The sequence below is a fragment of the Hyaena hyaena genome, unplaced genomic scaffold, assembly GCF_003009895.1.
Source record: "Hyaena hyaena isolate Hyena2069 unplaced genomic scaffold, ASM300989v1 scaffold_390, whole genome shotgun sequence".
NCBI lineage: Eukaryota > Metazoa > Chordata > Mammalia > Carnivora > Hyaenidae > Hyaena > Hyaena hyaena.
The window spans coordinates 1,139,713-1,153,697 of NW_024081018.1; the positions used below are offsets into that span (position 1 = coordinate 1,139,713).

The 13,985-nt window shown below is 50.7% G+C and overlaps 1 protein-coding gene across 1 annotated transcript; it reads left to right on the forward strand.

The window, feature by feature from the left end:
* The first annotated feature begins 6,045 nt into the window (after window positions 1-6,045).
* Window positions 6,046-11,585, forward strand: AMIGO1 (adhesion molecule with Ig like domain 1). The gene is made up of 2 exons (XM_039251086.1): window positions 6,046-6,295; window positions 6,773-11,585. Exon 2 carries the CDS (start codon window positions 6,838-6,840, stop codon window positions 8,317-8,319), a length of 1,482 nt encoding a protein of 493 aa, XP_039107017.1. The 5' UTR covers window positions 6,046-6,295; window positions 6,773-6,837; the 3' UTR covers window positions 8,320-11,585.
* Window positions 11,586-13,985: the final 2,400 nt, after the last annotated feature.

A 13,985-nucleotide genomic window follows, 5' to 3' on the forward strand; every position in this document is an offset into this window, starting at 1 on the left:
ATCAAGAAGAACCCTGAACAAGAATGAAGGATCCAGCCCACTCCTACGTCCTCACATTTATAGAGTGCCTACTGTACGTCAAAGACTCTGTTAGGTACATGAACTCATCGAATCCCCACAACAACTGCATTAGGCAAGTCTTCTGATTGTGCCCATTTTACAGGTCAAGTAACAGCTCAAGTCACACAGTGAGTGGCAGAGTTAGAATATGACCTCAAGAGGGGCACCTGGGTGGCTTAGTCGGTTAAGCGTCCGACTTTCACTTAGGTCATGATCCCGCGGTTCGTGGGTTCGAGCCCCGCGTCAGGCTCTGTGCTGACTGCCAGCTCAGAGCCTGGAGCCTGTTTCTTTTTTTTTCTTTTTTTTTTTTTTTAATTTATTTCTAGGAGAGAGAGAGAGACAGCGTGAGCAGGGGAGGGTCAGAGAGAGAGGGAGACACAGACTCCGAAATAGGCTCCAGGCTCCGAGCTGGCAGTCAGCACAGAGCCGACGCGGGGCTCGAACCCACGAACCGCGAGATCATGACCTAAGCGAAAGTTGGACACTTAACCGACTAAGCCACCCAGGCGTCCCAACCTGGAGCCTGTTTCAGTCTGTGACTCCCTCTCTCTCTAACCCTCCCCTGCTCACACTGTCTCTCTCTCTCTCCTAGAAATAAATAAAACATTAAAAAAAAAAACAAAAACAAAGAATATGACCTCAAGAAACCTGGTTCCAGCCAGAGACTACACTCTTAACCACAAGGCCACACTCCCTCTCCAGGTTAACTCAGCTCTGCTACAAACCGGCTTGTGAACTTAACTCCTAAGGTAGCTTCCAGACCTGGCAGTCTAAATTTCTGTCATTGTGGGTAAGGGCCAGACAGGCTAACATTAGGATTAGCCTAAGAATCAGCTAAGAACAGTATAAATGGTTGAAGTGTAGAAACTTCAGACATAAATGAATAGCTAGGGACTCAAAGAGCATCATTAGAGGAAAAAGATTAACTCAAAGAGTTAGTCCAATGGACTTAGATATGGGAGAAAAATCCTTAACGGTAAGCTTAACATTCAGTTTAATCATAATCCTCCCCCAAATCACAAAAGCACTGGCTTCCTAAACTAGAATATTAACTTCCCAAAAATAATACAAACTAATCAAGGATTCATTGATAAGGATTAGCTGATATGTCTCACGTGAGTTAGAATTTAATTTTAGATAGAAAGCCTTTAGAAACCAAAGAGAGGGGGCTGCATGTACAGGAAAAGAAAATATTTCCAGACTGATGACAAAACTTGTTAATGAAAAAATACTAAACTCGTTTTGGAGGACTTCCTGGTTATCCACGTTTACAGGGCAGGGGCTCCAGAAAAGTCTTCTTTATAACAGTGCTTGGAACAAAGTCTTCCATCTCTGGGATGTCTGGTCAGCTGCAGGGTGATTGTGGTCAGAGAACCCCACCCCAAAGGCTGAAATAACATTTAGTACCATGAATTTATTTGTCAGCAATATTTCAAAGACGCATTTATCTGATGACTCAGTGCTGGGCTATTTTGAGACATCCATATGTGAGCGTCAAAAGTCAAGAAACTTGTTCGTGATTTAGCCATCAGGAGTGGTCCCTCCCCTACGGGAGAAGACGAACTCTGACCAAGAGCACAAGCTGTAAATTAAACAAGGTGCCCTCAGCTCTATTTGACAAATGTGAAAAGCCCTGGACACTGAAAGGTGTCCATCCTGGTGGTTTCCAGATCAAGGGGAGCTTCTGAGAAAGTGGACGGGGTTGAGGTGGAAATGGGTAAGGAGGAAGGGGGAAAAAAGGGGTTGTCTAATGTCAGTTGTCCAAAAAGAGGAAATGTTTGCCTCCTGGGCAGTAAATAATGGGTGGGCATGCTAAAGGGCAAGCTAGAAGGTTAAAAGGGTCAGTGAAATGAGTGATAGCTTAGGAAGGTGGGGTGGAATGATGGCAACAGGAATCCTCCAAGCTGAGGACCTTCAGGGACAAACCCAAAATGGTAACATGGGTGACCTGCTAGAGCTCAACCTAATGCAAAGGGCTTAAACTTTAGCCCTTTAAGCAATTCTTAACAAAGGACTAATCTTTGTTGCTACCTCTCCCAGAAATAGCTCCATTTTAGAGCCTCCTCTTTCTGGAGATATTAGAAGAACTACAAAAATGGTGCTGATACTAGTAACACACTGGGGTTGTCCACAAAATATAAGAATGTTTAAAATTTTTTAAAAATTTAAGTTTAAATTTTTATTTAAACTTGGTAAATATTTATAAACTATAAAAGATAAACCAGAGAAGGAGATCTTGTAAATTTGAATGAATGCTCCAAACAGGCAATGCCCTAGAATATGGGAACAAGGCAGATAATTGGTAAAGGTAATCTATACACATGTTGACAGCAAGACCAAAAGATCTCCTAACTCTTAATGGAAAAAACTAGGATTTTTTTTTAAAGAGAATACTTATAAATGATAAAGGCCTTTCACAAACATTAGTTCATTTGATCCCCAAAATGCCCCTATGAAGTAGGCTCAAGTGCTATTATTGTTCCCATTTTACAGATAATGGAATGAGAGTTAGTAGAACAAAGCAAAATATCCAAAGTCACACAGCCAGTATACAGCTGTGACTCATCCAAGCCCAAACCCTATGCTTATCCTTACTTCTGCAAGAGGCACTGAGACTAACATAATAAATGTACTAATTTAATGCAATTATTAATTAATGAATTAAGTCAACAAACATATTTTGAGGTCCTACTACCGGCCAGACCCAAGGCAAATCCCTCTCAAGGAGCTTACAATCTGATGGGGAAGCAGACATGTAAACAGACAAAACAGTAGATGAAGAGTTCTGTAAGGACGTATACACGATTTGAAATGGAATCACAAAAAGGAAAACGTAGGTGTGCCCAGGAAATTAGACTACATTGTCCTAAAGAAGGGTGGTCATTCCCATGGAGTCTTTAAAATAGAGTCAAACATAGCTTCTTAATTGGGTATCTTCCTCCAGCATTCTCCAGCTATGATTCTGATGGCCAATACTAGCTATTGAGAAAAAAAAAAAAACTTCTAGAATAGAGAAAATGAATTCATCTAGTCTCATAAGCTGGTAGACATATCCAGCCTCTTTTGCTCAAATTCTGAGCTGACCGAACAATCTTCCAAACTGTACCTAGGAACACTGGGTTGATCCACTCCAGCAAGAGGATATAAATACCCACTATAAATATCCTGTTTATCCTACCAAGGTCTCCTTTTTGTTGTGAATTAATAGTTATTCTGGTCTAGAAAGCAGCTGTGGGAGAGTTAGCATCGGTCAATTCTCCCTCCCAGTGCCATCCAATGGAACTTTCCATGATTTTGTTCGATAGGGTTAGCTAGCCACATGTGGCTATTGAACATTTGAAATGCGTCTGGGGAAACTGAAGAGGGCAATTTACAATGTTATTTAATTTTAATTAGTTTAATTGATTTAAGTGGCCACATGGAGCTAGTGGCTACCAATTTGGACAGCACAGCTCTAGACCCTTGCTACTCAAAGTGTGGTCTGTGAACCAGCAGGCTATGCATCCCCTTATTAGTTTGCTGAAAATACAGACTCTCCGGTTCCACCCTAGGCCTCTTGATTCAGAAACTGTATGTTAACAAGATCCCCAGGCTATCCATATGCACATTAAAATTTAAAAATGGCATGGTTGCTTCTGGATGAGCTGGGGGGAAGGGGGGGGGATTAACTGAGGACCATAGCTGTGATGACCTCTCCAAACTGCAGAGTCCCACACTTGGGACTGGTGTCCAGCACAGGGGGCCCTCTTTCTTTGTATCTGTCTCTCCTCCATCCCTTAAGCAGAAAGGGGAAAAGGGAGAGAAAGAAAAGAGCCTGGAACATGGGGTCTAAGGAAAGTTAGTACAGGATATGGGGTGGAGGGTGGGGTGGGAAGAGTACGTGTTTCTCAGGGATACTTATACAAAATAAAATGATGGAATTCCCTTGATAATTACTGAATATGGGTGATGGGTACATGGGAGTTCATTGTACTAGTTTCTCTACTTTTGTGTATGTTTGACATTTTTCAAAATTAAAAAACAAATGTGATTTCAAAGAAGATGTGTGTGATAGTCAGCTTCCAAGATGGCCCCCAGTGATCCTCTCCTTCTGGTATTCATGCCTTTGTGTAGTCTTCTTTCATACTGAATCAAGGCTGGTCCATGTGACCAAGGTGGAGATAAGGAGATAATAGCTGTGATCTTGAAGAGCCAGGTCACTGTGACTTCTGCCTTGTTCTCTCTTGGATCTCTTGCTCTAAAGGAAGAAAGTTACTATGCTGTGAGGACACTCAAGCAGTCCTGTGGAGAGGCCTTTATGGAGAGGAGCCAAGGCCTCCTGCCATCAGTCAGCTGCAAGAGTGAGCCATGTAAGCAAGTCTCTGTGGAGTTGACTTCTAGCCCCAGTCAAGCCTTCCAATGACTGTACCTCCACCTGACATTTGATTCCAACTGCATGGGAGACCGGCATGCCGTCATTGCCCGCCAGGCTGCATCTGAATCTCTGGCCAACAGAAACCGTGAAAGACAATAAATGTATATGGTTGTAATAAGCCACCGAGTTTTGGGGTAATTTGTTATGCAGTAATAGAGTATTGATGCAATGTCATTTCAGTATTTCCTCCCTCCTGAATACTCTCCCCACCTTATCACTGATGCCTCAAATCAACAGGGAAAGACCTTTCATGCTATGGATAAGGCTCACATGCTAATACCCCTTGAAGAGATAATACATTCACTTAAATTCAATGTAAAACATACGTGACAGATATAAATTCTTTTTTAAAACTCTTAGCAGGCTAATGTATTGAGACATTAATTTCAGTCTCATTCCTGCCGTTGTAAGAAACTAGAAAGAATAAAAAGGTAATTTCTCCCTCAGGGTCTACCATCCCAAGAAACAGCTATAGTCTTGAGTTATAAAAGGTTTAAGCTCTTCTTACATCTCTCTCACTCCATGCTCAACCCCTAACACCAAACACTGGTTAACAGCTTCCTGGTGTTTCAGGACCACCCTAAAGAAGACCACCACCCTCCTCACTGTCCCCACTCCCCCTCCCGGCTGTGTCTTTAGGATTAGGTAACAGAGAAACTGCTGGATTGGTCCATAAGAGGAAGGTAAAGAGCTGGTACTGGTTCAGTAAGAGGGCAAGTGGCCAGGCCTAGGGGATGAACGACTTCCCCCAGGCTGGGAAAGGTTTTGAAGGTTCCAAAAGTGGAAACCTGTTCCTGGTTTGTATGAAGTCGTGTGTGTGTGTGTGTGTGTGTGTGTGTGTGTGTGTGTGTGTGTCAGGAGTGCAGTAGGGATCCCTTTATGGGGAGGCTGGGGAAGTGGGATCCTAGGGCCTGGGCATGCATCAAAAACCACCACCCCTTCACCTCCCTGGCTTGCAGGCCGTGGAAATGTATCCTTCGGTGGTACCCCAAGGGTCATGGAATAATAGCATCAAGACTGAAACAAACACAAGAACAAGGCTCTTCCCCCCACCCCAAATCTTTCCCCCAAATGTTTGAGACTTCACAGCCCTAGAGAGAGAACTGGGGAACCTCAGAACGTGACTAATGAATTTCCCGCCAACACTGACAGGCGGGAGCTGAGCCAGATTTCTTTAATTTGTCGGATTAAAAGACATGTGACGCTTCCTGCCCCGGAGTCAGTTGCCGCGAATTCATTCCAGCTAGACCTAGTTTCCCTAGGAGCGGTATCGGGAGGGAGAAGCTTGGGGGCGGCGGAGAGAATGAAAGAAGGTGGAGGAAGTCAGAGAAGGCCCAGGAGCCAGAGCCCCCTCCCGACAGTTTCCGTCCTCCGGACCCCCGCCCGGACCCCCTTCCGAGAAAAAAACGACCTGGAGCGCGGCCGCCCGTCCGGCTCCGACACAAACACACGCACGTGCGCCCCGCCCCCGCCGCGCGCACGCGCCCCGAGGCTCCGGCGCCGGGCGCGCGCGCGGTGCTCGCTGCCCCCACGCCGCTCCCTCCGCTCGGCTCGCGGCGTCTCCAGTTCCCCCCACCGCTTCACGCGGGACCCGCGGAGCCGGAGGCGGCGGCCGTGGTCGGTGGGCTCTCGCGGGCGCGGCGGTCGAGGCGGCGGCGCGACGGAGCGGAGCCCGGCAAGTCCCCGGGAGGCGATGTGGCCGGGCGCGGGCCCCTGCGTAAGGCGGGCGCCGCGACAGGCCGGCCGGTGAGGCGCCGCCGGGGGAGGCCGCGACGGAGCTCCCGGACCCGCCATGGGCTGAGACACGTCCTTGCCGAGCAGGTGCAGTGACCCGCGGCCCCGGGGGGAGCCCGCCCCCACAGGCCCCGGGAACCCTCAGCCCTGTCAAGTGGGCTCCCTTGCCCAGCCGGTGCCCCGGTGACCTTCCCCTGGCTCCTCCCCAGAGGCCCTGCTGACCCTGCCGTCAAACCTGCTGCAACCCCTGTGCAACCGACGGCTCCTAACAGCCCCGGGCATACCCCGCACCCTACACTCCTGTGACCCCAGCGGAGTAGGCCCGTGCGGTCACCTCCTCCTCTGCCCAGTATTTTGAGCCCACTGCCTGCACAGCGCTTGGGAACTGCCCAGCATCTCTTTCTTTCTCTTCTGGCCCAACGCGGGGGCTGGGGGGGAGGGAAGGGTAGGGGGGGGAGGAAGGGTCAGCCCTTCCCTTCAGAGGCGCTGGTGATCACCAACCCCATGCTCTCTCTCTTCCTTAAGCCTGTAGTGAAAGTGAGCCTTCCTTCCTTATCCCACCAGAACATGCCCGGGTGACTCCCTCCCAGATCTTCCTGGTGGCCTTCCTCGCCCTTCCCAGTGACACTATGCAACCCCAGCGTGACCCCCGAGGCCTCTGGCTCCTGCTGCTGTCCTTGTTCCTGCTCCTCTTTGAGGTGGCCCGGGCCGCCCGGCCCGTGGTTAGCTGCCCTGCGGCCTGCCTGTGCGCCAGCAACATCCTCAGTTGCTCCAAGCAGCAGCTGCCCAGCGTGCCCCACTCCTTGCCCAGCTACACCGCGCTGCTCGACCTCAGCCACAACAACCTGAGCCGCCTGCGGGCAGAGTGGACGCCCACGCGCCTGATCCACCTGCAGTCCCTGCTGCTGAGCCACAACCACCTGAACTTCATCTCCTCCGAGGCCTTTTCCCCAGTGCCCAACCTGCGCTACCTGGACCTCTCCTCCAACCAGCTGCGAACGCTGGACGAGTTCCTGTTCAGTGAACTGCAAGCGCTTGAGGTGCTGCTGCTCTACAATAACCACATCATGGCAGTGGACCGCTGCGCCTTCGACGACATGACCCAGCTGCAGAAACTCTACTTGAGCCAGAACCAGATTTCCCGCTTCCCTCTGGAACTGGTCAAGGAAGGAGCCAAGCTCCCCAAACTAACACTCCTGGATCTCTCCTCTAATAAGCTGAAGAACTTGCCGTTGCCCGACCTGCAGAAGCTGCCCGCCTGGGTCAAGAACGGGCTGTACCTGCACAACAACCCCCTGCACTGCGACTGTGAGCTCTACCAGCTCTTCTCGCACTGGCAGTACCGGCAGCTGAGCTCCGTGATGGACTTTCAGGAGGACCTGTACTGTATGAGCTCCAAAAAGCTGCACAACGTCTTCAACCTGAGTTTCCTCAACTGCAGCGAGTACAAGGAGCGTGCCTGGGAAGCCCACTTGGGCGACACCTTGACCATCAAGTGTGACACCAAGCAGCAGGGGATGACCAAGGTGTGGGTGACACCAAGCAACGAACGGGTGCTAGATGAAGTGGCCAACGGCACAGTGACGGTGTCCAAGGACGGCAGTCTTCACTTCCAGCAGGTGCAGGTTGAGGATGGGGGTGTGTATACCTGCTACGCCGTGGGGGAGGCTTTCAACGAGACCCTGTCTGTGGAGTTGAAAGTGTACAACTTCACCTTGCACGGACACCACGACACCCTCAACACGGCCTATACCACCCTGGTGGGCTGTATCCTCAGTGTGGTCCTGGTCCTCATATACCTGTACCTTACCCCTTGCCGCTGCTGGTGCCGGGGTGTGGAGAAACCATCCAGCCATCAAGGAGACAGCCTCAGCTCTTCCATGCTTAGTACCACACCCAATCACGATCCTATGGCCGGTGGGGACAAGGATGATGGTTTTGACCGGCGGGTGGCCTTCCTGGAGCCTGCTGGCCCCGGACAGGGTCAAAATGGCAAGCTCAAGCCAGGCAACACCCTGCCAGTGCCCGAGGCAACAGGCAAGGGCCAGCGGAGGATGTCGGATCCGGAATCGGTCAGCTCGGTCTTCTCTGATACACCCATTGTGGTGTGAGCAGGATGGGTTGGTGGGGAGATTCTGCCCCAGGAGAGGTAATGCACCCCTGAAGGGTATGAGGGGATGGAAGAGAGGGCTGGCTGCCCAAGGGAGTGGGTTCCCCCTGACCGCGAGGGAATTGGTCACGGGTACACTAGCTGGCATAGACCTCAACCAGGGTGTGGCTGCCACGATTTTCAAATCTGGATATATCAATCCTTAGGCAAGTGCTACACCCTCACCCAAAGCCCTGGGAATTCTCAGTGTGGTAGAGGAAGAAGAGCATGTCTGAGTTGGGTGGGATGAGGTAGGGGTGGGGGGAAGAGCAGATTCCCAAAACTTTTTTGAGGTCATCCCTAGCTCCTTAAGAGAGAATCATTTGGGGGGGGGGGTAACATTTTTTTTCTATCTCTGCCCACCCACACCTGCGGTGTTGTGCGTGCTGGGAGTGGGAGGGGTCTTCCATAGGAGCGACACTGGGGAAGAGCTGTAGTATCTTCTTTGACCAGAAGGTCACGCTTCACAGCTGGGGGAATTTGAAACCTTTGGGAAAATGAGTCAGGAAAAGGCTGAGGCCTCAACCAATAACGCTCCCCAAAGCTATTGTGAGATTTCCCACTGATGCCTCTCTTTCCCGATGAGTCTTGGATGGATGGATCTTTGCAGGAGGCTGGCCTGTTGCCTGTCAGATATGGCAACAACGTGAGAGGCGGCATCTGTCCCTTGTCCCGGAACCAGTGGCACGGAGGATATAGCGTGAACGCAGAGGCCTGTGTCACAGCATACGTGCCAGCACAAAACTTGTAGCTGGGGGACAAGCTCCAGATTTGCTAAGTCCCTGGTTGGTGACACCCTTGGTTAGCATTTGGTTCCCAGCACCTGTGTGTCAGACCAGGGCCGGGGCTGCCGGAGGCAGAGCTTTTATGGGTGCCTGCCACAGACGTGGGATAGGGGGGCCGCGTCACGCCAGGCGGAGAAGGGTGAACAGCCTCTCTTATGTAGCATCCGGCTGGACGTACCTGATTTCCCGCGTTTGCCGTCTCTTCCCTCTGGCTTCTTAGCAAGCTCAGGTGGGGTGGAGTTTTCCCTAGCTGCTGCTCTGCAGAGGGAGGAGCCCTGGACGGTCTGGCCCCAGCTGGGCTAGACTGTGCGTGGGGATGGAGGGAACCAGCTACGTGTTTTCTCTGTGTTGACAAAGCAGCCTTGTACCTCTCTTAGATCTCACCCTGCTGTGGAGCCAAAGTGCGGATTTCATCATCCGAGGGGTTGCAGCTGGGTGGTCTCTGCCCTGGAGTGGCAAGGCAGAGTGCAGCTTAGGGTCCTGCCCCTCTCCAAGGGCTCCGGGCAGCCTTGTAACAGAGACAGTGGCATGAGACTTTCAGGAGGAAAGTTCTGCCACCTCCATCACTCTCAGCCAGAGGTCTATGCAGTTGTGGCGGTCAGGCCAGAGAACTTATGAACAGGCCCGACATTCCATTCCGTCCAAGGTTGCAGAATTCTTTGGGTCTGGAGATGACTGCACCCGTTGCCTATACCGCAGGCCCTGGGAGATGGGTGCTCTGAGCTTTGGCAAGGGGACGAGCAGGGCACAGGTGAAAATGTCCTCTGACGTTGGTCTTTTTCAGTGTCTTCCCTTCTCCCAACCAAGTCTCCTGTCCCCTGGAAGTCCTCCAGATCTGCTAGCTTTCTGACCTGCTTTTTAGGCTCCAGGAGGTGTCCTCGACCTGTGGGTGAGGGCCGCTTGCTAGGAGGGCCTGACTCCTGCTGCCCATTAAGATTGAGAAAGGGGATCGGAACTCAGCATCTTCCGCCTGTCCGTGCCTGGGATGTCAAGACTGCTGTCCATCCTTTAATTAGTGACCTCATTTGTTGGGAGAGGTGCAGCATTTCCCTCAAGTACCTGCATGCTCCTAGGTATGCACGCTGATAGGTATGCATGCACGCCAGCACCTTGACTTCCACCAGGACGGTGACTCTTCAGTCCCCACTAACGCCCCCTGTCAGAGTGGGTTCCGCCTCCGTGCACAGCTTCATGCACACGACTTCCGTATCCCGTAGGAGAGATGGTGACCACGCCAGGCTCCCCAGACTCCAACTCTCGTACTTTTAATTTCTGAACTGCCCGAAGCTTTACCCACATCTCCCTGATACCGAATAACTTCTCTGCAAAGGCTGGGGCTGGGAGAACCACAGGTCAGGGCACCCGGGGAGAAGGGGTGATGAGGAGCTAGCTGCTTCCTCAGACCCCTCAGAAACCTTCCTTGGATTAAAGTCAGTTTTTGTGAGAACTGAATGTAGAACTCGGTGAGTAACGGACTCAGAGAGAAGCTGGCAGGGGAGCAAGCAGCTAGAAGTTGTTCTCCCTGTGTTAACTGCCCTGGAAAGAGAAGGGCATGAAGGAAAAGTTGTCTGGTTGTTTCCAGAGACTTCTGGGGTTTTTGTTAATGGAGCTCTGTGAACCAGGCCTCCCTTCTCAGACCTATTAGGGAACCTGGGAAAATTTCATCTCCGTGCTGCAGTTTCCCGCTAGGCACCACCTAGGCCTCTGATAATCTTTAAAAGTCAAATGAAGTTGGCCTTCTGGAGTATTCTGAGTTCCTGAGGACTAGGAGGGCCATTCTCCTCATAAGTCCCACCCAGTTTAGGGACCAGGAAAAGGCCCTGAGGCCCGGTCTCCCTACTGTATCCACTAGGTAGGCCCCTCATGTGAGAGACCGGTACATGTGCCTGGCCGCCCCACCAAGAGATTGAACTGACCAGCCTCTTCCCATGGTTTCAGTTGATAGAACCCAAAGGCAGCTTTCTACCTGTGGGGGTTAGGTACTCGGTGTACATAAGCTCACTAGAACCTTGTGTAGGAAACTGCCAGGTCTGGTTATAAGAAAAGGCTGAGAAATCACTCCCTCCCTTCCCCCCTACCCTGCACCCATAAACCAGACATGTCTCCCAGGAAGCAGGTGTCCCTGGAGACAGAATATGACAGGGCTCTACAATCCGTCTATGTGATTATTTGTGATCTTTTTTCTTTGCTTGTATTTATGGGTCTCCTAGGAAGGGGCCAGGAGAGAGTACACCCAGCTGGGGACAGTAAAGCCGACTGATGCCGATTTTCTGTGTGTTCTTTCCTCTGTACTTCCTTGTAGTCCTGCTGGCGAAACGAGCAGGGCTCCCAGTGTCCGGGACCCTATCCCTCCCACTTATGTACAACCCAGGCTGGCAGACCTTGGAGTCTCTGGGCTCTGAACATTAGACTATGATCATTAAACCTGGCTTGAGTCTCTGTTCCGGCATCGTCTGTGACTGGTTTGTTTATCTTTTCAGCCTGTGGGTGGGGCTTGCTCTACCTCAGAAGCGGGTGGCCTAAGTAAGGAGAGGATATTTAAATGCTATTGTAAAGTCAAGGGTAGAATCCACATCCAGGCATGAAAATAGACCAAGGTCAACAAATTCGGATAGTAAATACATTAGGCTTTGCAGGCCATATGCTCTCTGTTACAACTACGTGGTTGGGCCATTGTGACAGGATGGCAGCCATAGACAGCACATAAACTAAAGACCGTGGTTCTGTTCCAGTAAAACTTTATTTACAGACATTGAAATTTGAACTTCATATAATTTTAAGATGGCTTTTGAGTTTTTCCCCCACCATTTAAAAATGTTAAAGCTCTTATTAGCTCACAAACCATACAAAACCCAGCAATGGGCTGATTTTGGCCAGCAGACCATAGTTTCCCAGCCTGATAGGATTCTCAAAAGAAATGCCACTGACTAGCAGGAGAAAGTTTAGAAATTCCTTTCCCTGGGACTACAGCCTGTAAGCCTGTAGGTAACGAAGTCTTCCTAGATCCCTGGGGAGGAGGGCTGCCTCCCCACAGAATTCTCTTAAAAGTCTGGATGAAGCCTGCTAACCGTGCTTTGGAAAAACACTTGGACTGGATTAAAAGAATTGGTAGAAAGCAGCTGAGTTTCAGTATTTTGATTATTACCTGTATTTTTTCATGCCGTAAATGGTAACCAAGTTTGGCTGAAAGTATATTCATCCGAATGGGCAGGTTAATATTCATGGACACTTTAGCATGTCCTGGGCATTGCACAGAACAGAGAAATGCGGCCCCCAGGTTCTTGGTTCAGGCACCGTCTATCAGGAACTGGATTGGATTCTACTAAACTCTGGACTTGCAAATTCTTTGGGTATTCTCTGGGTACTTCTAGAAGGGGATTGTTGTGGTAGATTCCAAAAGAGGAGAGGAGATGGTATAAGGAAAAAAGAAATTAATATGAATCATTACCTAATTTTCTACATTGACAAAATCTTGACTAAAGGGCAGCCTTCTGCAGTCTGGATCGTTGTCTTGTTTTCTTCATGAGGAGCAACCAAAGCGGGGAGGGGATGGAGAGCCCTCGCTCCAGCCACATCAAGACAGATCAGCGCTGGCAGTCAGTGCAATGGCAGAGGTTGATGCCAGAGGGGCCCCATAGTCTATGTTTCAAAAGCATTTTTTCGTCTTTTCAAAGCAGCTTTTGCTGTGGCTGACGGCCCAGAAGAGGATGCTGGTAAGGAGAACAGGTCTGGGGAGACTGCTGGGAGCTCTCCCCTTTGTCATGGCCTGTGCCAAGCCCTGTCTCTGAGCCTGAGAAGTTTGGGTACTCCCTTCCATCTCCCAAAGCCATGGCTGCTCCTCGACTCCCCCCCCCCATCCCCAAAACAAGAAGTTCCCTAAGATTCTGGCCAAGACGCGCAATTTTGTCTGCCATGTCTTGTAGCGCTCAGCTCCCCTCAGGTGGCATTTCGGCAGAGTGGTGGAGGCCAGTAGGACAGTTGCCTTGTAAAACAGAAGTGGAAAGTTCAGTTGCACCGGCCAGCCTGGTCTCCTTTCCATCTGACCTCTCCCCTCCTTCCCTTCCGCAGTTGTGGTTCTTGTAACACTTACCGTGTCTCCCGGGAAGCCACCGTGAAGCTCCTCGGCTCGTCCGCACTGTAGAAAAGGCTCAGGCCTATGCAGCAGGAAGGCTGGCTTTTCTGGTCTGGCTACGGGCAAGTCTGTGCCGGACGCTTCCTCTCCTGGGGCGTGAGAGGAAGGCTAAAGTAGCTGCCTCGTCAAGCCCCTTCATCAGGCTTGTACGCTGTCAGGTAGGAAACACTGAGTGGCAAAGATACTTAGACCTGCCCTGAGGCCTTCCAGTCTGTATGAGTGTGGTTACTGTCCCACACATGGAGGGCGTGGAGCCCCGCTCTGAGAACCATCCCTCTGTGAGCCAGGACACGGAGCCCTGCAGGGAGCCTTCCAGGGCCCCTACAGCACTGGCGTGCATAAGGTGAGAGTCACTGGCCCCAAAGTTAGGGGTGTGTATATGCATGTGTGTGTGTGTATGTATGTGTGCAGATAGGCACAAGGGGTGGGAAGAATGTAGCCGGACAGAACTAGGTGCTTTTCCCTCACCTCCCACTGCTCCCTCACTTGGCTGTAGTCTGCTTTGGGTGGGGGCTAGCTGGAAAGGCCCAGCTCAGTCCCGGGCATCCTTAGAAAGCCCGGTGAGATAACTCACAACCTGCTTTAAAGAGAGGGGTGCTGGGGGCCCCTCATGTATACTCAGTGAGACAAAGAGTTGAATCCTCTGGTACCACAGAATGGCCTGAAGTAGCTATTTAATCTGCTTTTAGCAGAGGTTAAAAAAATCATCTG

Coding starts and splice junctions, on each gene's coding strand:
- AMIGO1 (XM_039251086.1), top strand. CDS start 6,838: ATGCAACCCCAGCGTGACCCCCGAGGCCTCTGGCTCCTGCTGCTGTCC.